Raw genomic sequence first — 22,409 nt, forward strand, 5'->3', positions numbered from 1 at the left:
GACTTGTGCTCTAGTTTTGGATATATACAATAGAAAAGCCTGTATAACGATCTATTACATTACAGATCCAAGAAGATTGTGCTGACATTCACAGAATGAGTCAACAGACACTTTCCCGTTTGTCCCGAAATGTTGCTATTGCGTTAGCTTCTAAAAGTTCGCGTTATATTAATATGCCGTCGAACTCAACCGAGGAAGCCAAAGCAATTAGGAAATTTGAGGCCATAATATGCGGGATGAAGCGTATCATTGGTGCAATAGATTGCACTCATATTAAGATACGCAAAGTGAGTGGAGAGGCTGGACAGTACTATGTTAATAGGAAGGGACATTACTCCATTAACACTCAAGTATGAACATTGTACAATAACATTTTAGTTTGATCATAGTGTATTTAAAGTAATAAATTTTCATTGTTATGTGTGCTATTATGTGTTTCTAATTTATAATAATATTGATGACAATAATTACAGGTAGTATGTGACTCTGACCTTAAAATCTGCGATATTGTGTGTCACTGGAGAGGAAGTACACATGATTCCCGCATATATAGAGAAAGCTCAATAAAGCGGAGGTTTGAGGAGAATGAATTTCATGGGAAGCTGATTGGAGATAGCGGGTATCCTTGTACTTCGCATCTTCTAACACCAATATTAAGACCAAGGACACAGGCAGAAGAAAGGTACAACCTGAGTCACATACGAACGAGGAATACTGTAGAGCGTTGCTTTGGGGTGTGGAAGCAAAGATTCCGCATACTCAACGAAACAATGCGAGGGTCTCTGCAAGTGATCAAGACCACTATTGTTGCTTGTGCAGTTTTGCACAATTTAGCAATACTCTTTAATGAGTCTATTTTAAATCAAGGTATTTGTGCAAACTAATATGTAAACAAAGTATATTTAATAATGCCAATACATAAAAAATAAGCATATTTTAATTCTTTATTTTGTATTTTTCTAGATCCTTCAGGCCTTGAAAATCAATTATTAATCGATCCAACTATCCCTGATAATATAGAAGATGAAGACGAAAATATAAACAGGGCCATTTATATTGAAACTTATTTTAATCAATAAAAACCATATTTTATTATTTTTCAAAATTTATTTTTTTTAAATATTCCTCCTCTAATGCAAGTATTTGGAGCTTCTTCTCGTGAAGCTCCCTCTCTTGTTCTATTCTTAATAGGTGAAGCTCCCTCTCTTGCTCTATTCTTAATAGATGCAACTCTTGTTGTTGCTTCATTAATTCCTCCCTGCTTTTTTTTGCAAGGAGGAATAATTGATGCTCGTAATTGGAATTTGATTTCCCACTGTAAAAATAACATAAACATTAAACATTATTTCACATAAATCACAGCTGAACAATAAGCACAGGAAATTTCATGAAATTCTATTTTCAACATTACATACTTACGTTTTTTTTGGTTTAGCTTTGAAAATATGATGTGTAGGATTTATACGTGGCAATTCAGTGGAGAAATTTGGCAATTCAGGCTAAAAATAAAAAAATAATAATTATTTTAAAATAATATAAATTTTATTTATAATACTGATATTTTTGTATAACATAACTGATAAAAATATTATACAAATTATTATATAATATGATTACCTATGCATGTGCAGTGCTTTCATCATTTTCATTCAATTTCAATGTATCATCAGCAGACTCCTTAGTAACTTCCTATAAATATATAAAATATAATTACTCAATCTCACAATAAAAAACTATATATGCATAGCGCTATTATCCCTTAATGGATATTCCAAATTAAGGAATAATAGCAGTAGAAAATGTAAAAAATATAAACCTGTTGGCCATGTGTTGCATCGCTATCGAAAGGATTGTTATCAACCACAAACTCATTAGGAAGAGCTGCTATAAGCTCTTGATCTTCAGGCGGAGGACTTGGTGGCGGAGGTCCCCCGCCTGTCATGTTTCTTGCCGTTCTAAATTTGTGTTCCGAAGCCTTAGCTTTCTTCAAATTCCTCCACTGATTTTGTATTTGGCTTAAGTCCCTTTTATGGAGTGAAATGATATTATAACTGAAATATAAATACAATAATAATGTTATTACACTGTAACAATTTATTAAATACAAGAAACTGTTAGAATAAGTAAAACTAAAATAACCAAGACAAAACATCTTCCCATGCAAGTTTTTTTGCTGTATTTGTATTAGTCGACGTATCCTTATTCTCTAATATAATATGTGCTCGCTCGAGCACTAATTATTTTCGAAGCACTTTCTAAAGAGCAATATATATTTATTAATAAGCATTAAAACATGTAAGGAAATAAGTACATTCTATTAGATTTCTTGTGTACATTACGTACCTTATCCTCCTCACTCCAATTCGTCGAACGAGAACGTTTATTGATCATTGAACTCATTTTAAATTAAAACTGAATTTGAATTTATCAAAAATCTCAAATCTGTACAAATGTTTGAAATTTGAAAGTTATCAATATCCTGTCAGTTAAACGTCATACAAAATAAAGTCTACCATTCATATTTGTCAAAAAGTACATTTTTAGTCAAGTTTTACGTGAATAGCGGGTTTTATTTCGATAATGTTACTATAGTAGAGCCAATTTAATAGGCAACATTTGACGTCTATCAATTTTATTTTCATAGGGTGGTAACCTGCTTAAAAACATCGATTAAAGTGAATTAATCGATACGGACTTGAAACATTTGTCAATCGAACTTGAAACACATGTCAATAATTTATGATAATTTTTATTCCCAAGTAATCAATGCATTCGATTCTAGATGTCAGATTTCGATTTTTAGAGTAACGTCTCTGGTATTTAAAAAGAAAAAAGGTTTATTGACACAAAATTGTAGCGACGTCAATTCTTTAAATCAGAATTTGTTTATTATGTTTAGAATGGTTTATCAGTAAAATCAAATCATAAAATTACTTGTATCGGTCATTATTATTATAAATATGTAATCGTAATTGAAAAAAGTTAAACAAATGTGCAGTTCTAACAAAACGATCACAAAACGATATATCATGTTATTCTATGTCGTGGTTACTAGGTTACGTTGTTGAATTTTGTTGAACTGTCAAATGTTGCCTATTAAAATGGCTCTACAATAGAAAAAAATACATATATTGACGTAACTTAGTTGAGAGACTGCTGAGATAGGTTTATAAGTACCTAAGATTATTTTAATCATTGTTTAAGGAGTTGAGAGTTATTTAACTGAGAGGTGTTTATGCAACAGATCAGTCAGTTTTTATAAGTAAGGCTGGTAATTTTTTACGACATCACATTAGAAACCTCAAAAATAGCAGTACTTCTCCACTATTTAATGGATGTTATTATACATATAAACCTTCCTCTTGAATCACTCTATCTATTAAAAGAAACTGCATCAAAATCCGTTGCGTAGTTTCAAAGATTTAAGCGTACAAAGGGACATAGGGACAGAGAAAGCGACTTTGTTTTATACTATGTATAATATAATAATGATAGTGATAGCACAGTATTACAATATTATTTCCTACAGTAAGGAAACGCCTTTGATGTCGCGCGATGCCGCCGCCAGCGTAGGTACTTACGCTGCCACACGAAAATACGCTAGGGTTGCAACAAATGGGAAATAAAACAATTGTGATTATTAATATTATGATGAAATCATTTATTCATATGTACATTCAAAATAATTGCGATTATTAAATCTGATGTAATCATTTGTTCATAAATATATAATTACAGATATTGCACTGCTAAATATTATTTACGTGGACACTTTATTTTTGGATGTTCTTAATTGTATATTATACCATTTAAGAAGTAATGCATTCGCATTGGGATGTACAATCTGATTAGAAAATAATGAGGACAACATATACATAGCTTTGATTTTAATTCAACAGATACAATTATTAATACAATCTTTCTGAAATATTGTTTCCTTCTGGGATTTCAATGTAGATTTACATCCGTAAACGGAACAGTTTTTGCGCGCCATAATAGAATATGTAAGTACCTATGTATAATAAAATTATTACACAAAAAATACGACTGCGTCGTCCTTTCGCGATAGTTAATGCAAACTCAGCGTGATTGCATTAAGCGGCCCGCGTCGCCCGACCCCCCGCCAGTTCCCCTCCGTTTCTCTGCACAAGTACATTCGTCGCCATACTGTAGGAAATATGGTGATACTGTGGTGATAGTCCGGCTAACGAAAGATAAGACTGGAAAAGGCGGCAAATTCAAAAAATCATCATATTAAGGTAACCTATAAGAGCGTTTTCACATTATCCGATCCGATATCGGATATCGGACGCCGATAGCCGATATCCGATATCGGATACAATTTGCCCTTTCACATTGTCCGATAAAATCGTTCCGATATCATCATGAGTGTTGCCAGAAATTTTTAGAGAAAACTAAACTAAATTGCCAGTTGATAAAAAAAGGTATAATTAAAAAAAATCAAATGATAAAAATCATAGTTGTACATGTACATTAAAAATAACTACGATAAAGAAAAACAACTTCAAAAAAGAAAAGTAAATTGTAAAAAAAGATTTGATATCACAAATTACTGCATATTATTTAGATGTGCTATTTACTAAATAGTTTTGATATCGGTCATTTGTATAACAGTCATAATATACTTATGTTAACACATTATAAATTAAATAAATTTATATCACTACCTACTACAACCTAGTATTAGTTAATAGTTTTAGTAATACCATGGACGAATATAATTTATATTTGTCTATGGTAATACATATTAGTAAATACCTTTCAAAATCTATTACATGTATTTTTAGCAAGACGTACCTAGTCATTTAGTCATTTTTTCACTACATACATTTATAAAAGTTCATGTAGTACCTATGATAAATTTATTAAGTGATACAATCTTTGTTCACATTTTCTTTTCTTTTTCTTATTACACTTTATTATCCTAAAATAATATTGTCACTCGTTCAAATATATTTGTAATATGATTGTTGTAATTTCATGTAAGTAAAGATACATAAATTATTTTATTGTCATAAACAATTATTTTAGAATTAAGGGTTTTCAAACTTTGTATTCTTTGTTGTAAATTCAAAATAAAAATAAAATCGGTGTAATCTCCTCCTTTTTTTGAAGTCGGTTAAAAACAAAGCACTCAATGACAACAATACAATAAACAGCACAACCAACATCCGAGTAGGAGGAGGAGCGAGGCAGAATGAGATAAAATAAAGATGATAGACACTAATGTTTTCGAAGATAGATATTTGAATTTAAGAACGCAATATATTTTTGTTTACTTCAGTTCAGCCAATTGTCGTATATTTTAATACGGCAAATAAAAATACCTGCCGTATAAATCGTATTTTAAATGCCTATAAATACTTAAATGTGTGTTTTCTTAATAAAAAAAGGTTTCTTTTAATAGAAAGGGTTTTAGGTTAAAAGCAAAGAATTTTTTTAAAGATTGAGCGCCCTATAAGACTGAAAATACACAAACAAGTGCTTTTTTGCTGTTGGTATACTGCCTTTTCGAAAATTGAGTTGGCAACACTGAACATTATCGTCCGATAGCCACTGGGAATATCGGTGTCGGCTCCGATATCCGATATCGGACCGGACAATGTGAAAGACAGGCACATATTTCATACATTTTACTTCCCTCCGATATCGGATATCGGCTATCGGCTTCCGATATCCGATATCGGATCGGATAATGTGAAAACGCTCTCATGGTAACTTAGGTTATAGTTGGAAATAAAGTTTTGATACTTTAATTTATTATTACGAGCTTTGTTTTTTTGAGAGATTAACAACCTCTACAAACTCTTCATCTATATAATATTATATATATGTAATCTGGTACAGTTATCTGATACAGATAAAAAAAAGAACAGCTAGTGAAAGTAATAAAAAACATAATAAAATACAATTAAATTTTGTTTAATCAATATAATCATATTAAATCTAAAAGCCGCGTTCAGCCGCGAATAAAGAATAAGAATCACTATCATTATCTCTGACATCATTAACTCTTCCATTTCTGCAGTTATTCCATCTTGTTTTTTTTGTACTGCTCTTCAACATGAATAACATGGTTCGGTCATAGAAGAAATCTCGTTGAGATACTGATTTTGTGTCTTTAAACATTTTGAACGGACAGATCGTTCAATTTTATATTGTTGCTTTAATAGTTTATAACTGGATTACTGGTATCATCCATGCAAAATAATAATAATAATATTAAACAAATCATATAATGTGCAATGCAATCAAGATGAAAAGTATCAAAATATCAAGTCACACTGTGTGTTTTTCCTTGAAAACTACATCTCTTTCAAATTGTTTCTTTTTAAATTTATTAATCATAGTTTAAAGTTTTCGTCATGTTTTCAACTCAGTTTTCAATTATTAGAAATCACTAAAATCCTAAGCTAAAATCGCAGAAAATAAAATCACTTTGACAAGCTTTGACACATCAACAACTCAGGTTTTAATGACAGTTAACTGTTAAGTGTTGCCAAATAAATTTTCGAAATAAAAAGCCAGTCTCATCTTTCGAACCAGACGTGACTAGTATAGATTTATTTATTGATTTAATAAATGAAACGATACCAATTTAAATTTCGCGCTGTTTATGTATGATGTGCGCATGTCTTAATGCTCTAAGGCGCATGCGCAGGTTTCAATTATTTTATAACTAGTGCCCCGGCTTCGCCCGTGGTACATATTTAGTATCCTATATCCTTCTCCTGGCTCTAAACTACCTCCCTGCCAATTTTCAGCTAAATCGGTTCAGCCGTTCTTGAGTTATAAGTGGAGTAACTAACACGACTTTCTTATAAATATATAGATTTTAATAAAATAAATAATTTAACAATTTCAATGATGGACCTATACGGACCTAACGGTAAAGAATACGATTTTGATAAAATTCGCCAATTTTGATATGGATGAGGTGCTAAAGTGTAATTTTTTTATACCCAAAATTAAAAAAAAAATATTTAAAAAAAAACTAAAGGGGACCTAACGAAAAAATTGTGGGACTTTATAGGACCTAACGAAGACCTATAGATTAAGGTCATTTTTGACCCAAAATTCTATGGATGGGGTGCTAAAGTGTAATTTTTTTATACCTAAAATTTAAAAAATTATTTAAAAAAAAACTAAAGGGGACCTAACGAAAAAATTGGTGGACCTTAAAGGACCTAACGGGGACCTAACGATCAAGGTCATTTTCGACCCAAAATTCCATAGATGGGGTGCTAAGTTTGCACTGGTGTATATTTTGTGGCTTTGATATTATCAATTAATAGTATATTATCATATATAATATTCATATATTACCAATAATATATAATATATAATATTCATATATTACCAATTTTTAATCTAAGGTATAAACATTCATAAATACACAGTTTAGTGTTTACCATATTATTATGTATGTAAAGGGTGATTTTTTTGCTGGTTTCTTTTTGGCAATACTGTTTTTGATAGATCACGCGTGAATCGTGTCTTGTGTCTTTATCAAACTTGTTCAGTTTGGTCTATAATTTAACCATGAATCGACTTACGAACGAACAACGCTTGCAAATTATTGAATTTTACTATCAAAATGCATGCTCGGTTAAGAGAGTGTGAAGTCGGTTAAGAAGTGCGCGATGCACTTCATCGATTGGCGATTTTATTTTTTTTTTGCCCAAAATGGAAGAATTGGACATGCCTCACACGTGGTTTCAAAAAGACGGTGCCACATACCACACGGCACGCGAAACAATAGCCCAATTGAGAGCCGTCTTCGGCGAACAGTTTATCTCACGTTTTGGGCCCGTCGATTGGCCGCCTAGATCGCGTGATCAAACGTCTTTGGACTATTTCTTATGCCTACAGGGATAAACCAGCAACGATTGACGCACTGGTAGCCAATATTGAAGCATTTAAGTATTCGTGATATACCGGCCGATATGTTGTAGAGAGTGTGCCGAAATGCGAATGGGCCATCTAAACCGGAGCCGTGGCCATCATTTGCATGAAATCATCTTCAAACATTAAATTATATTGATCGTTTTATCAATTCCATTATAGATTACATCAACATTTTCAAGTTTTTTGTGTTTTTTTTGAAAATCAAATCCTATACCTCTTAAAAAATCACCCGTTATATATTATATTATGTAATTGAAATAGAAAATGAAAAAATGTGAGCCGTCATGGGACGCCTGGCAGATGTGAAACATGGTTCGGTTTACAAGTGAGCCTATAGATGTGTATAGCGTGGCGACCCGTCGCCATGGCAAGCGTCGCCACGTCAGCAATTCGGTTTACAAGTGAGCCTATAGATGTTTCACATCAAAACAACAAAATTCAAAGGAATCAATTAAAAACAAAATTATAAAGAGCATTAAAGTTTTATTAAATAAACTAAGAAATATTTATTAGAACTACAGTTTTAAACATTTTTACTAAATATCTATTATTAATCTCAATTTCACCGTAATTAACAAATTTTTAAATTGTAATATCACAATTCACATTGCTTATTAGTTAGTAACAATTAAAATTTAGAATTTAGAGAAAATGATTATTGTTTTACATACAAAACCAAATATTGATAAGCAATTTTATAGGTGCAATTTGCCTTTTATTACAAGATAAATGTACTCAAAAATAAAAACTGATAAAATATCTTAAAAAATCAATAATTGTCTCTATTAATATCTAATATTTTACTTTTATTATCACTTAAGTCTGATAATAAGACAATTGTGCACATACTTATAGATAAGTGCAATGCTATTTTCCAATCCTAACGATTGGCCTGAATTCCTGCCAGAGCCTCTCAAATTCTTTACTATATTGCTCCACAATGTCTCTCTGTGATGTAATCAACAAATTTTCCCAATTCCTGTATAATGCTTGTGTAGTCCAATTTAAAGAACCTGTCATAACAAACGGAGTAAGTTCTTCGCCTCCAAGAGCATCGATAATACAGAATTTATTGTGCATTATATCTGTTGATTTCATCCAGCGTACAGGAACACCTTGCTTCTCTAGCCGCTTCACTGTAGATCCAGATGTAAAGGCCATATCAGGATCGACGATAACACGAACTTTAACACCTCGATAATGTTGCTTTAGCACCGCATTGGTAATATCTGTATTAGTCAACACATACATGCAAATATCCAAGCTCTGCCTAGGCCGGTTCAAGTATTGAAGTAATCTTTCTATGTTTTCCGTTGTTTGGTGTTTAAGATACTTACTAGGCTTGAGATCGCTACTTTTATTAGAGAACATTATAACGTCATTGATTTCCTTTCGTTTCTTTGGTTTCCTTTTATATAAATATTTAAAGGCAGCATGAGAGGCGAGTACGAGAGATAATGTTATTATTAATGTTTTGGTTACACTCATTGTGTCGTTTATATATGGAAATTGTAATATTTTAAACTAAAATTCTACCGCTACGGTTGTATTTACATATGAGAAAATTACTTCATTTTAAACTATATTCCACTCACACATTCTATATTTTCACATGTTATGCAGTTATCAACAGCTCTTTGTCTTAAACATTACTGTTCTTTTACTATTTGTGTTATGAAATAAATTTTATTTATCAATACCTCCACTGATACACATTTTTGTATCAGCGAGTTCAGTGACAGATAGTCTGACTCTGACACTTGTGACTTTTTTTTTTTTTTTTTTTTCTGTTATGGCAAGAAGCTAAAACTATTTGCCAGTGTCAAGTAAAAGGTAGGGAATCCATACACGGGAAAATATGATAGTACGATATTTTTCAAGGTGATCAGGCAGAAGAGTTAGGCCAAAATTAATACAAGTTACATTATAATATTACATATTATTTACATAAACTAAATAGATTAAATATAAACTAAAAAACATTACAATTTGACATTATTCTTAAATATAAAAGTAGATATATTATTATAATATTTTTTAGGATACATAAATAGATATGACATACGAGTAGGAAGAGGAACATTTGAAGAAATTAATATGAATTATAAAAGGAAGAATGATCGTATAAAGAGCAAGAGAAAAATATGTTGTCTATATTTCCCTCATCCTCTCCACACTCGCAAACTTCACTATTTAATACGCCTATTTGGCTAAATGACTAGGAATACACATATGTCCTATTCTCATGCGACTTATTGTAGATATAACTAATTTATTTGCTTCAACACCAACAAACCAAGGTTTTATGGGGATTACCGGTTGAATTCTATAGTAATTCCTTCCCTTATGCTGTATCTGTCCACCGTAGACCGTATTCCACGCTTCAAAGAGAAATCGTTTCGGTAATGTTAAGAGATCATGAGAGCAGTTAATGTATGGATACATATTACATATCTCTACACTGCACTGCATCCTTGGCCAAGCTATCAGCCCTATCATTTCCGTGGATATATAAATTGAAATGATTGAAATATTTTTAAAACTAATGCCAACACTATTTACATATTTATTATTGTGCGCTGGTAATATTAGACGTTTAAATTGTATTGACTTTTTAATAAGTATGGCAGCAGTCAGCACCACCATACCCATCAATTCTGTCATCACGAATACAAACACAATACAAACATAATCCTGGAATTCGAAAGAAGAGATTTGGTTATAACCAAGTCCATAGAGTAATATAATATATACGGCCAAGTCTCATTTAGAGCAATTAAAAAAGGATTGTGCTTATGTGAATTAGATATGACTTTTTAGGTATCACGCTTCTGCAGTTCCACTGTATTATTTTGGAATCCATGATTACTAAATAAACTATCAATTACTTTATGTAAAGTGGCAACGTTGGACGGTTTCAGGGTGTTATTTTTCAATAGAGTGTTGATAAGTAAAGTAATTATATCCATTATCTGGGAAGTTTCAGATTCATTAGGGGCTACTTGATAACCGCAGCCATTTTCAGGCGTAGGAATCTGAGCTTCCCTAATAATATCATTATGAGCATTTTTATCAAAACCCTTATTAGTCTTAGGAGGCAATTTTGGTTTTAAAAAATAAGTCTTTTTGTAGGATGAATTTGAACTATTTACATTCAATCTATTTGTGGTTGAATAAGCAGATGAAGACATTAATACATCCCCATAAGACTTTGATACATTTGGGTAAAGTTTACTTGCTTCCCCGTAAGATATATTTTTTTCAGACATACTTATTTTAATATCCTTTTGGCGTTTAAATTCTGGACAGATTTTATTAGTTGCGAAATGGAAGCCTGCACATAACAAACATGATGCACAATCTTCTTCGACTGTACAAGTGTCGCCAGAATGATCTTGACCACACTTATAACATCTGGGTTTGGAACGACATATATTTTTAGTATGACCATATCTACAGCATTGAAAACATTGGATGGTAGGGAAAATGTAAAGATTAACTGGCAGAGAGTTATAACAGGCATACACACGTTCAGGAAGAACTTGACCGTCAAATGTAAGAACAACAGATTGTGTTGGTCTCCAAGATATGGAACCATCAATAATAACCTTATAATTGATCCTTCTAACTTTTATAATTTTTCCACAGCCAGCTGGAGTTGAAATATTTTCTATTATTTCCTCTTGGGACCATTCAGAAGGTATTCCTTTAACAATACCAATGCGACTTATGTTAAATGTTGGTATTTTTGCACTTAGCTTATTTAATTCTAAATTTTTATTTTTAATAAAATCATTAGCATCCTTTGGCGTTGAAAATGCTACAATACAACGATTTCTCCCTATTTTTTTAACACTACCAGATACTATATTTTTAATATTGTTATTTTTTAAGAATCGACCAAAAGTAATGGGATGCAATGTTGTTCCATCGCCAGGTGATGACTCTGTACGCTGAACATGAACAATATAAGGGAAGGAGTCAGTAGATAGGTATTCTGAACGTAAATTTGGTAAAGCCGATTGTTCATTCATATTATTATTATCATTCTTATAGGATTCATTAAAAGTAACATCAGAATTGGACTTTTTATTAGGCTCAGCGCTATCACTGTCCTGTTTCCTTAGCCTGCGTTTTTTAGGAGTGCTTTCCACCCAACAATTTTTTAATGCAAAATCGTTTTCACATTCTATACTTGGAACCGTAATGTAACTAGCTACTTCAGGACCAAGTTGGAAACTTGGTCCTGAAGCTATAGGGTCGGGAGGATCGTTCATCGATCAGCCCGCCAAAATTTAAGAGCAAAAATTTTTTTTACATACTATAAATCAGAATAAAATAGACTTACCAATAAAAAAAACTACTAACTACACTAATTTACAAGTTTATATATAAGAAACAAAAGATATATACAAAGCCAAACTCAATTGAACATTAATTTAAATTTTTTTCAAATTAAATTTCAAAAATTACACCCGGCTCGTTCGAAGATTCCCGCGCTTTTTTTCCACTTGTGACTTGACAGACCTTTCACTTCGCGGACTTTCATGTTTGACACGTGACATTGACATTAAAACATTTTTTTCGATATTGTTGACTACGGAAATATTTTTTTTGCGAAAAGACGTTCGAACGAGAGAAATGTATAAAAACAAAAGATTCTATTTACTGTGGAAAAAAGAGCTAAAAATAGAAAAAAAGGATCGTGTGTGCCGATCACACGTGTCAGAGGTGAAACTGCTTTGGCAAAATTCAAAGATACCAAAATTGTCGCCTTACTCCATGACATGACGGTATTGCCATGGCGTGACCTTAAAATTTTACTCTCAACGTGCACATTTTTTAACCGACTTCAAAAAAAAGGAGGAGGTTATCAATTCGGCCGGTATGTTTTTTTTTTTTTTTTTTTTTTATGTATATGTACACCGATTACTCCGTGGTTTCTGAACCGATTTACGTGATTCTTTTTTTGTTCGATGCGGGATGGTGTCGAATTGGTCCCATAAAAATTTTATTCGGATAGGCCCAGTAGTTTTTATTTTATGAGCATTTTTGTCTGTATTTATAAATGTTGCAAGTGCAAGTTTGAAGTCGGTTGTTTTTAACGCAGTTATTGACTTGTAAGAAATTATATTCCATTGGAGTTATAACTTCTAAGGTATAATAATAAAACTTAATTGGTCTACAAAGCATTTAATGTAGGTATAACTTAACTATATACTATAAAGTTATGTTATTTATACTAAAATCGTGCGGACGAAGCCGTAAGTTTAGATTATATGAACTGTGATGCGGCTGAAGTGATCCACCATAGCCCATGAGAGCACAAGATCCATAAGTATTTTCCGTCGCATTACCATAATTACTCATACTCTGACCCATAAGCGTATTATTGGGCACATATTGTCTATTATTAACATTTTGCATCATCAAGGAATAGTCGTTCTGATATATCCCAGAGTTTGTTATGGGGAGACCTAGATTAAAATTAAGATTGTTTGTTTGAAAGTGGTGCAGCCAAGGTTCTTTTGTACGATTGATGGTATCCTGTCTGTTATCGGATTGAGGTATTCCAATGGGTACTGGTAGAGGCTCCGGGGAACTCTGACTTGTTGAACTCCTGTGGGTTGAAAGAGCCGATCTTTCGTTGCGCCTGAACTTTGCTCGTCTATTTTGAAACCAAACCTGTTCAAAAATATTGTAAAATTAACACAGGTTCACATTCAATACATTTATTCGAAAAAGTAACATTTACACAATTTATATGGTAGTATACCGAGAACTAACACTAAATAAACAAAAAATATTTCAATATTATAATAATTTTACTTCAATAATCTACTTTCCTACTACTTACAGCTTTCCGCCCGCGAAAATCGGTACAATAATTTTTTACTTTGTAGTGATAAGATAAGATATATTATCCATCCATTACAATTAATCTGAATGCTTATAATTATTGGTATGGTACATACCATGAAAAAAGCTTAGTCCGTTTATTTAAAAAATTACAACTTTAAAGAATAACGAAAAGTAACAAACCTGCACTCTAGCTTCAGTTAAATTGACCCTAGACGCCAAATCTTCCCGCACAAAAGCATCAGGATAGTGAGTCTTCTCAAACACCTTTTCAAGGGCTGCCAATTGCTGGCTTGTAAACGTAGTTCTGTTCCTTCTGGGCTTCTTTCTCTCATCTTTCGAGTCTTTGTCTTCTTCTGATTCTTTATTTTCTTTTGTGTTCTTGGCTTCATCGAACTTTCTCCTCATATCCTCGTAGGTCACATAGTCCATTGGCTTGATGTATTGACGTTGTAAATCTTTCTGGTACCATGATAAATCGTATTGATTTGGTGCTTCGTAGTTATTTATCTGTCTGCCCGCTGTAAGGTGGTGAAGGCGCAGTAAGCTATCTTCATGACATTTTATCATATGTAGCAAATTGTTGTTTTCTGGGTGTGTGTTGGTGTTATAGTTTATCTGAGCAATTTTTGGTTCGCAATGCTTTACAGGTAAGTTTTGGCGGCTACCGTGGTGCGCGTCTGAAAAGATTGTTATATTAATTTAATATAGATTATAGGTAACTTAAATATTTTTTTGTCATCAACGATCGTTTCAGCATTATCGACATAGTTATCTGGATTCTTTTTCGCCTATATACATATTTTCATTATTGCGCGACGATGATAACTCCTACCCTTAATGTTTTATTTTTTCTTAAAAAAGATAACCCAATACTTTTTCAGTTTCTATCAATCGACGGTAATATTCATGAAATTGAGTAAATCCTGCGTAGTGCGTAGTAAGCTCCGTATCTTGTTAAATATAATTATTAATTATAGCTTAAACTAAATAGGTACCTACATATACTTTTTAGAGTTCCTATCCGAAGAACCACACGATATAAAAACGGAACCCGATAACTTTGCTGTCCGTAAGTTGTCCGTTTAAGTTTCTTATATGCTAATTATTTAATTTTGTTTTGTTTGAAATAACCGGACCGGACACAATGACCGGACAAGAAAAGTTTCGTAGGTACTTAAATATTGTTTTTTTCATTAAATAGGGATACCTATACGTTGTAAGTTAGTGCATCATAATTGCACATCAATACAAAAATAAAACACCTAGATCTTTTAAAAACAAATAACACAAAGCTCCATTAAAAGTTGTTTATGGTCTGTCTGCGATACTCTGTGGTTCATTGTTGCGGCCCGCGCAGGCATATCAGTTTCACAACACATGCGATTGATTTTAGCGATCTTTGATACTTTAGGATATAGCTGCGGTTTGCCGAAAGAGTAGGTATTTTTATCCGACTTAAAAAAAGGAGGAGGTTATCAATTTGGCCGGTATATAATATATTCCTATTTATTTTTTATTTTTTAGTGATTCTGTATAAATTTGAATGCAGAAGTATGCCGCAAATTTTTTGCTTTGAATGTGTCTAAGGAGCTTCTATTTGTAATTCAGCATTATCCTCTTTATTCCGTCAGTCCTCGGATCACAGACACAATAGAAAATCTATTGTGTCTCGGCCCGATCGGGCCGCTCGGTGGTCAATGGGTTATTTTTATTGGAAACTAGGTTTCCGCCCGCGGCTTCGCCCGCGCAGTCAAAGAAAAACCCTCATAGTTCCCGTTCCCGTGGGATTTCCGGGATTGCGTCATTTTTTCGGGATAAAAATTAGCCTTAAAATATCTTTTCTCGGGTATCAAAATATCTCCATACCAGATTTCATGAAAATTGGTTAAGTAGGTAGTTTAGCGTGATTGTGTAACAGACAGACAGACAGGGTTACTTTCGCATTTATAATATTAGTATGGATCAATAAGGATGCGCTCTGCGGCGTATTTCCAAACTATACATAGCCAGAACGCAACCATAGGAAACTGCTCGTGTATACTTTGTAATGCTGTTTTTAAGTTTGTTATTACAATATATACACGAATTTTGCGTACTGATCGTGTATACTTTGTAACGCGGATGCTTGCTTCTTCGTTCCAAACTATACACGATCAGTTCGCAAAATATGTATAACTAAATATAGCTACTAATTGTATACGTAGTATATTATTATTAGTCTGTGCTACTACACAACTTACGCTTGAGCGAAATAATAAATAATCAATGCAAGAAGAAGAAGAAGGCAATCAAAGACTTGTACAGCTATCTACTTTTATTCTTCTTGATTGATTCAGTAAAATATGGAATAAAAATATTATTAGGTAAGCTTAGAAAAATAAATAGGTAACAGATATAAGGGTTACCTATGGGATAGGTTAGGTTCGTGTTTTTTTTAACTACACAAAAATAGGAGCCCCGCGAAGCGGGGCTCCGTCGCCTCGCAACCGTCTTCTTCTGGACTTATTAGATTCTTACATTTTAGCACTATTGTCAATTGTAAGTCGTGCAGTATAGTCGAAAGACTACGAGAACGAAGACAAAAGCATCCTCGATACAAAAAATACCTATACGATCAGTACGCAACATTACATACACAATACACATGCATTTTAAATTTTAATAATAGATTTCAAAACAGCAATACAATAATATAAACGCGAGCAATGGAAAGACGCCATGTTTCGGAGTAAGCGCACTCCGAAACATACACGATTAGTCCGCATGCGTAGGTACTGGCGTCTGGCGCTGTATATTTTGGAGCGCTATTCTTACTTACTTCACTACAAAGTACTACTTCACAACAGCAGTACGCAAATACTACTACGCGAGTATTTGCGTACTGCTGTTGTATAGATTGGAAGAACTTTGTAAAAAAGTTATTTCCAAACTATACGTGATTAGTTTCACACCGTTGCGTACTGGCCTTGTATAGTTTGGAAAGACGCCGCTCTGCGCTTGACTACGATCTCGCGGAATAAAAGACGGCTTTGTAGAGCGCAATAATTGGTAGAGTTATAGCAGAGACTTGCGGCTGATAGAGCTTATTAAAAATTGTTTTTTTTTTCACCATTATTATTAGTAATAATCATATACCAAACAACAGAATAGAGACGAAAATATCTAAGTATCTTCGACGTTTAATTTCTATTACAAATAAGTTACCTAAGCACTTTTGAAGTGAAACTTCTTTATCGGTGAATGAAAAAAATTTAGTGTAGGTAACATTTTTTCGTTACGCGTGACATTTTTCCGTTACGCGCCATCTTTTTCTTATCCCTACCATGCGTGATTCGACGTATTTCTGTAAAGTTGCATATAGTAAATTATTTTTTGAAAAATAAGGTCATAAAGAAATTTCACTTTTTACGTGTGTACCTACACTAGTACACGCACACATTTTTTTATAATCAATAGGCACTAGGCAGACGTTTGACCACAATCGCACCTGATGGAAAGCGGCGATATAGTCTACTCTACTTGGTGCACAATTATTACCCCCTAGATTTCCGCCCGCGGCTTCGCCCACGTTTTCAAAGGAAAACCCGCATAATTCCCGTTCTCGTTGGATTTCTGGGATAAAACCTTTTCATTCTATAAGTTACCCTCTATATTATATGCTAAATTTCATTGTAATCGGTTTAGTAGAATTTGCGTGAAAGAGTAACAAACACACACACACACATCCTCACAAACTTTCGCATTTATAATATTAGTAGGATTGGTTATTTAACGCGTTATATTTTTCTTCTCTCTTTCACTCAAAAACAGAGATAGAATAGAATCTAGCCTAGCACATAGGTACTGGTAGAGCTTCTTTTTATTTTGTTACCAAGCAATAGCTCGTGGCCTACTTTTGTAACAATAAAAGAAAATTGCTAAAAGTTTCTACCTACTAAATTGATAACTACTGTGAACTATTTATGATAATGATTTCGAAAGAAAATACTAGGCTTGTAACAAAAGTCTCGCTAGAAGTAGAAGATCATTTCCATATATCCACATTACAATGCTGAAATATTATGGTAATATTTAGAAGTTATTTTTATCGACTTGAGTTAATTTTATTATACCAGTCACCAGATACCTATTACCGATGTGAAAACAGTTTAAACGAAAATTTTGTATAGGTGTACCTAGGTAACTAAATGTACCAAGTACCTACTAGCTACTACATAGGTAGGTAAATACCTAAGTATAAAGCTTATCTTTATGACCTATAGAATTAAATATCTATGCAATTTCTAGGGTTCTTAACTTTAAAAGGCATAAACGGAACCCCATAGGATTACTTCGTTGTCCGTCTGTCATTCTGTCTTTCCTTTTTCTCAAGAACGCGTGGAGATATCAAGCTGAAATTATATTGAATACTAAGTAAAATCTACGCTGCTTGAAGCTCGCAATCAAAAGATAGGTACATACCTACAGCCGTTTATGCTGCAAATTTTCGCAATCAACATTCGCAAACAAATCAAAACCTGATAGGATCCTTCCCGCCTGCCGTGCAAATAGCTTAACCATATTTAATAAGATATATAGATCAATAATAAGATATAGAGCAATAATTGATATAGAAAAAGATCCTTTCTAAATTGTATAAATAAGAAAGAGTTTTTGTTTTTCTATCATCTCATAATGTCTCATTACAGTTAAGCATGTTTTTTTATGTCTAGACATTGCATTGCTAGAGAGCTAGAAAGTGAAATAAGCTGAAGCTTACCACGGTAAAACATCACATATTATATTTTTATGTGACGGGGGCGTAGCCGTTCTTAAAAAATTGATATTTAAATTCCGTAGTACCTTAATTCATTTAGATCAATCTAGTATCAAATTACAGATTCGTTTATCATTAAAACTTACTTCATAACGTAAAGAGGATGGTAGAGGCAATCACATTTTTTTTAACTAGATGCGTGGGTTAGGTACCCAATTAGGTATCTAAATTTAAGCACAGATAATATATTATTACTACTATACTATTAGCAAGGAGTAGTTGGTAGAATAAGTAAAATAAAATTTATCCCTAATACCTATAATATTACCTATAAATGCAGCGAAAGTAACTCTGTCTGTCTGTCTGTTACGCTTTCCCGCTTAAACCTCTCAACCGATTTTGATGAAATTTGGCACAGACAATCTTTAGACCCTGAGAAAGAACATAGGCTACCCGCTACCTTTTATCAAAACACCACGCGGGCGAAGCCGCGGGCGGAAGCTAGTCATAGATATCAAGATAAATCAAAATAATGTAAATGCCCATTTTTCACTTTCTAAATCCATTAGATCGGTCAAACAGTATAGGTACTATTGTAATTTGTAAAATAAATTACTCACCTTTATTTTCGTCCATTGTAGTGTAAAAATATTAAACCCACTTAAAACTCGAATATCACAAAATCAAATGAAAAGTGTTTTTCGTTTTTCCAATCAACGTCGAGTACAATTTGGATAAATGTTAACGTCCAGTTCAACTTCGATTGAATCTAATCATTGTTATTAATTCACCAACTTATTGAATTACCATAATTAAATAATTCGACTAACTCATTCTAATGTGCGAACTAATGAAGTTTGTGCCGAGATCTGGCTCGCACGATACGCAATCCTCAAGACAACATGTGTGTTTAAAAAAATAACGTTTTAATTTTTTGAATACGCCCACTTCGTCTCTGATTTACTAATCCTTATTTCAAGAACACTAGAAGTCATTTTAACAACCTTTAAAACGAACTGGTTGAAGAAAAATAAACTCTAACAAGCAAGGAGGTTGGATATGTTTTAGAACGAAAGCCCTAATGTGGGTGTTGCTATATGTTAATTTGAAATTGAATTCAGGCGTGGTTTTCCTGCGCCCGCCTTCGAATAAAAGAAAAATAAAAAAGCGGGAAAAAATTTGGAGACGCAAACAATATGCCGCGTCATCTTTTATTATTTATAACCGTCAGCAGTAAATTAAAATAAACTTTCTTCGTAATTGGTTCTGATTGCTTTATATTGAAAATTTCGGAAGTAGAAAGTTTTTTTAACTTAAAAAATATGAAATCTGTCAACGGAATAATTGGCGGCAAATTGTGTTTATGAATAATAATTGTATGTTATTATAGCTTCTGTTGAAAAAATGTGGAAAAAATGTAAGTAAGTAATATAAATATCTAAAAATATTGTATTTATGGGATCATCTTTTAATAATATAAAATAGTTTTTAAATTATAGGGATTATATGTTAACATTGAAATAGAATATTATCTTACTAAGTAGGTACTTCATGCCTCGTTTGTAACGAGGTATGGCATTTTCTTGTATAAGTAGACTAGAGACTGAGACAGTAAAGATTTTTTAGCGAAGGTAGACTCTTGTAGACTGAGTGATTTTGCAAGTCAATTACCTAACCTGCATATGTTTATTTAGTAGATAGCATTTTATACTCATGTACATAATTAACTAACATTCGCTTATTTTCTTTTAAGTTTTCATACCCTTTTTTAATTTGTATTTTTTATACATATTTCGTCTCATTTCACATCCTTTCTCACAACATTATGTTAAAATACTTCATAAGAACCTAGTGAATAAATAGTTACAGTGCGACACAAAAGAGATGAAAATAAATGAGGGCGCCACCGTCGCTCATATAGCAACACTGATACTGCGACGCAAGCGATCTTGATACTATAGAATAAAAATCCAAAAATCTATATATATGATCTAAAATAAATACCGCGATTTAAACCGTTATAATTGTTTCATTGTAGCAATAGTGTAAATTTAAGACAAAAATACATTATTTTAGTATTTTAATTGACCTACCTAGGTCAAATTTTACTTAAATGTATTTGGAATTAGTTATTTTATAAAAATCGGTCAAGTGCTTAGACTGCAGAGGCGCACATAGAATCAAACATACAAACAAACAAGCATACATGCAGCTCAAACACATTACCCTCTTTCTGGGTCCGTCGGGTAGAAAAAAACAAGGCGATTTGAAAACCACATATTTTTATTGTTTTTGTAGATAAATTTTGTACATTAATATAATTCATCAAAATCTAAATATTCTACTCCTTCAAAGGACTGATCATCACTCTGTTTCGAAGTACTGGCAAGAGGGTACGGGGCATCTTCAGTATCTGTAAATATGATACAGTAAATATGATTTTTTTTCTTATGGTTTGATTGATTAATAGATAGATAGCTGTATGAAAACAGTTATCACTATACTATGTAGTAAAATCTAAACTAGGTACTTTATTTGAGGCTGGTTGGATTGGATATAACTTCTTGACTCAAATTGTGCTGGTCGCACTATAAAAACTAGTTTTTGTTTACATACAAATAACCTCAAATTAAATTGCGAAAACGTAATAATCGCCATACATACATACATTAAACACTCGTCACTAATGGAATATTCTATTTTACGTAGTACTGAGCAAAAATAAATGAAATCTCACCGGTATATTCTGCTGTACGTTTGTAAACGTTTTCCAAATCAGTCAATAAATTTCCAGCTTGAAATTCGGACAAACACCGAATAAAAACTTTATACACCACGTCACGGACACCGCTACGTTTAACCTTTTTCATGATGTCTCCTTTTTTATTTAAATTTCTTGTTCTAAATAACAATTTTATCTCAATAATTCTCCACTTCACGAAAAAAACAACAAATTTTTATTCAACTTGACAGCTACATTGCCAATTCAGGGTTGCCAGGTAATGAAAAACGAATTAGTTCCAAAATAATTAATTTCATCTCTTTTATGTCGTACTATATTTAAAATAATCGATAGTAAAGATATTCTCGAAGTTACAACGCATGCCCGTTCCAAGCCGGGAATAGAACGGAGACCCGTCGGTTTGAATTAGTGTAAAACCGTGAAAAACGTTTAGTACATGCCAGACACCGTACTAACATTTAACTATACGAATAAATTATTTAATAATTGCCAACTTATGCGATATATTTTGAGTATTCGTAATTTTTTTGAGTATCAAAATAATGTTATGATGATCGTTGAGTGTGTTTTTAAAACCTTTCGTTTTGATTTAATAGGTACAGAATTTTTTGATATTGGAAAGGTATTTTGTTATTCAAAAAGGGGAACATTATTAGGTATTTAAATCATGTTGTAGATAGTTAGATAGATGTGTAATTTTCTGCATTTGTTATCAAATTATTATCTATCAATAACATAATATTGATACTTATTCTCTATAGAAATACACATTGCACATCATTCCATTCATATTAGGTATATACAGGGTGTCCCACTATTGGTATACTAAGCGCGAAGGGACTTGTAGTTTTGCATACACTGATCACGTAAAAAATACTTAAACAACAAAATTACGTCAAAAATTTTGTGCTAAATTTTACCTGAAAATCCATGTTTTCTTCTCTAGCTTCGCGCAGCCGGCATATACCGCTTCTCTAATGTGAGCATTTTGTCTATGAAAACATCATCTAAAAACGATAGCTCACGTGCTGGTGGCAAAGTTGGGCGGGTTACTTGTTATGGGTATACACATAGAGTTTTAAGAATTCATCTATTTGAAAAAAAAATGCGTCAGGAATT

At 32.6% G+C, this 22,409-nt stretch overlaps 3 protein-coding genes and 3 long non-coding RNA genes across 7 annotated transcripts in view; 1 reads left to right on the forward strand and 5 right to left on the reverse strand.

The window, feature by feature from the left end:
• Positions 1–1,087: 1,087 nt before the first annotated feature.
• On the reverse strand, positions 1,088–2,501 carry LOC149489467 (uncharacterized). Of its 2 annotated transcripts, none has more exons than XR_016318011.1 (5): positions 2,344–2,501; positions 1,817–2,051; positions 1,618–1,689; positions 1,420–1,499; positions 1,088–1,315 (listed from the first exon to the last, which is right to left on the reverse strand). It is a non-coding gene; the product is annotated as an uncharacterized LOC149489467 (long non-coding RNA). The 2 variants fall into 2 exon arrangements; XR_016318012.1 differs by lacking the exon at positions 2,344–2,501 and adding an exon at positions 2,140–2,323.
• Positions 2,502–3,121: 620 nt separating this feature from the next.
• Positions 3,122–22,409, forward strand: part of LOC149489468 (uncharacterized) — a 104,463-nt gene continuing 85,175 nt past the window's right edge. Inside the window, exon 1 of the long non-coding RNA XR_016318137.1 lies at positions 3,122–4,192. This is a non-coding gene — a long non-coding RNA (uncharacterized LOC149489468). The remainder of the gene's footprint in view (positions 4,193–22,409) is intronic.
• Positions 5,928–7,037, reverse strand: LOC149489469 (uncharacterized). The gene is made up of 2 exons (XR_016318013.1): positions 6,460–7,037; positions 5,928–6,209 (listed from the first exon to the last, which is right to left on the reverse strand). It is a non-coding gene; the product is annotated as an uncharacterized LOC149489469 (long non-coding RNA).
• Positions 8,399–9,671, reverse strand: LOC149489470 (mitochondrial cardiolipin hydrolase-like). The gene has a single exon (XM_089714947.1). The coding sequence runs from the start codon at positions 9,415–9,417 to the stop codon at positions 8,797–8,799; it is 621 nt and encodes a 206-aa protein (XP_089571073.1). The 5' UTR covers positions 9,418–9,671; the 3' UTR covers positions 8,399–8,796.
• Positions 10,746–12,206, reverse strand: LOC149489471 (uncharacterized). Its single transcript, XM_089715016.1, has one exon. It carries the CDS (start codon positions 12,204–12,206, stop codon positions 10,746–10,748), a length of 1,461 nt encoding a protein of 486 aa, XP_089571142.1.
• Positions 13,118–19,387, reverse strand: LOC149489472 (uncharacterized). Its single transcript, XM_089714949.1, has 3 exons — positions 19,168–19,387; positions 13,972–14,468; positions 13,118–13,614 (listed from the first exon to the last, which is right to left on the reverse strand). Exons 1-3 carry the CDS (start codon positions 19,181–19,183, stop codon positions 13,150–13,152), a joined length of 978 nt encoding a protein of 325 aa, XP_089571075.1. The 5' UTR covers positions 19,184–19,387; the 3' UTR covers positions 13,118–13,149.

Source organism: Colias philodice, chromosome 3 (assembly GCF_061535455.1).
Source record: "Colias philodice isolate Cphi_HAF_F1 chromosome 3, ilColPhil1 Martin Lab GWU primary, whole genome shotgun sequence".
Classification (NCBI taxonomy): domain Eukaryota; kingdom Metazoa; phylum Arthropoda; class Insecta; order Lepidoptera; family Pieridae; genus Colias; species Colias philodice.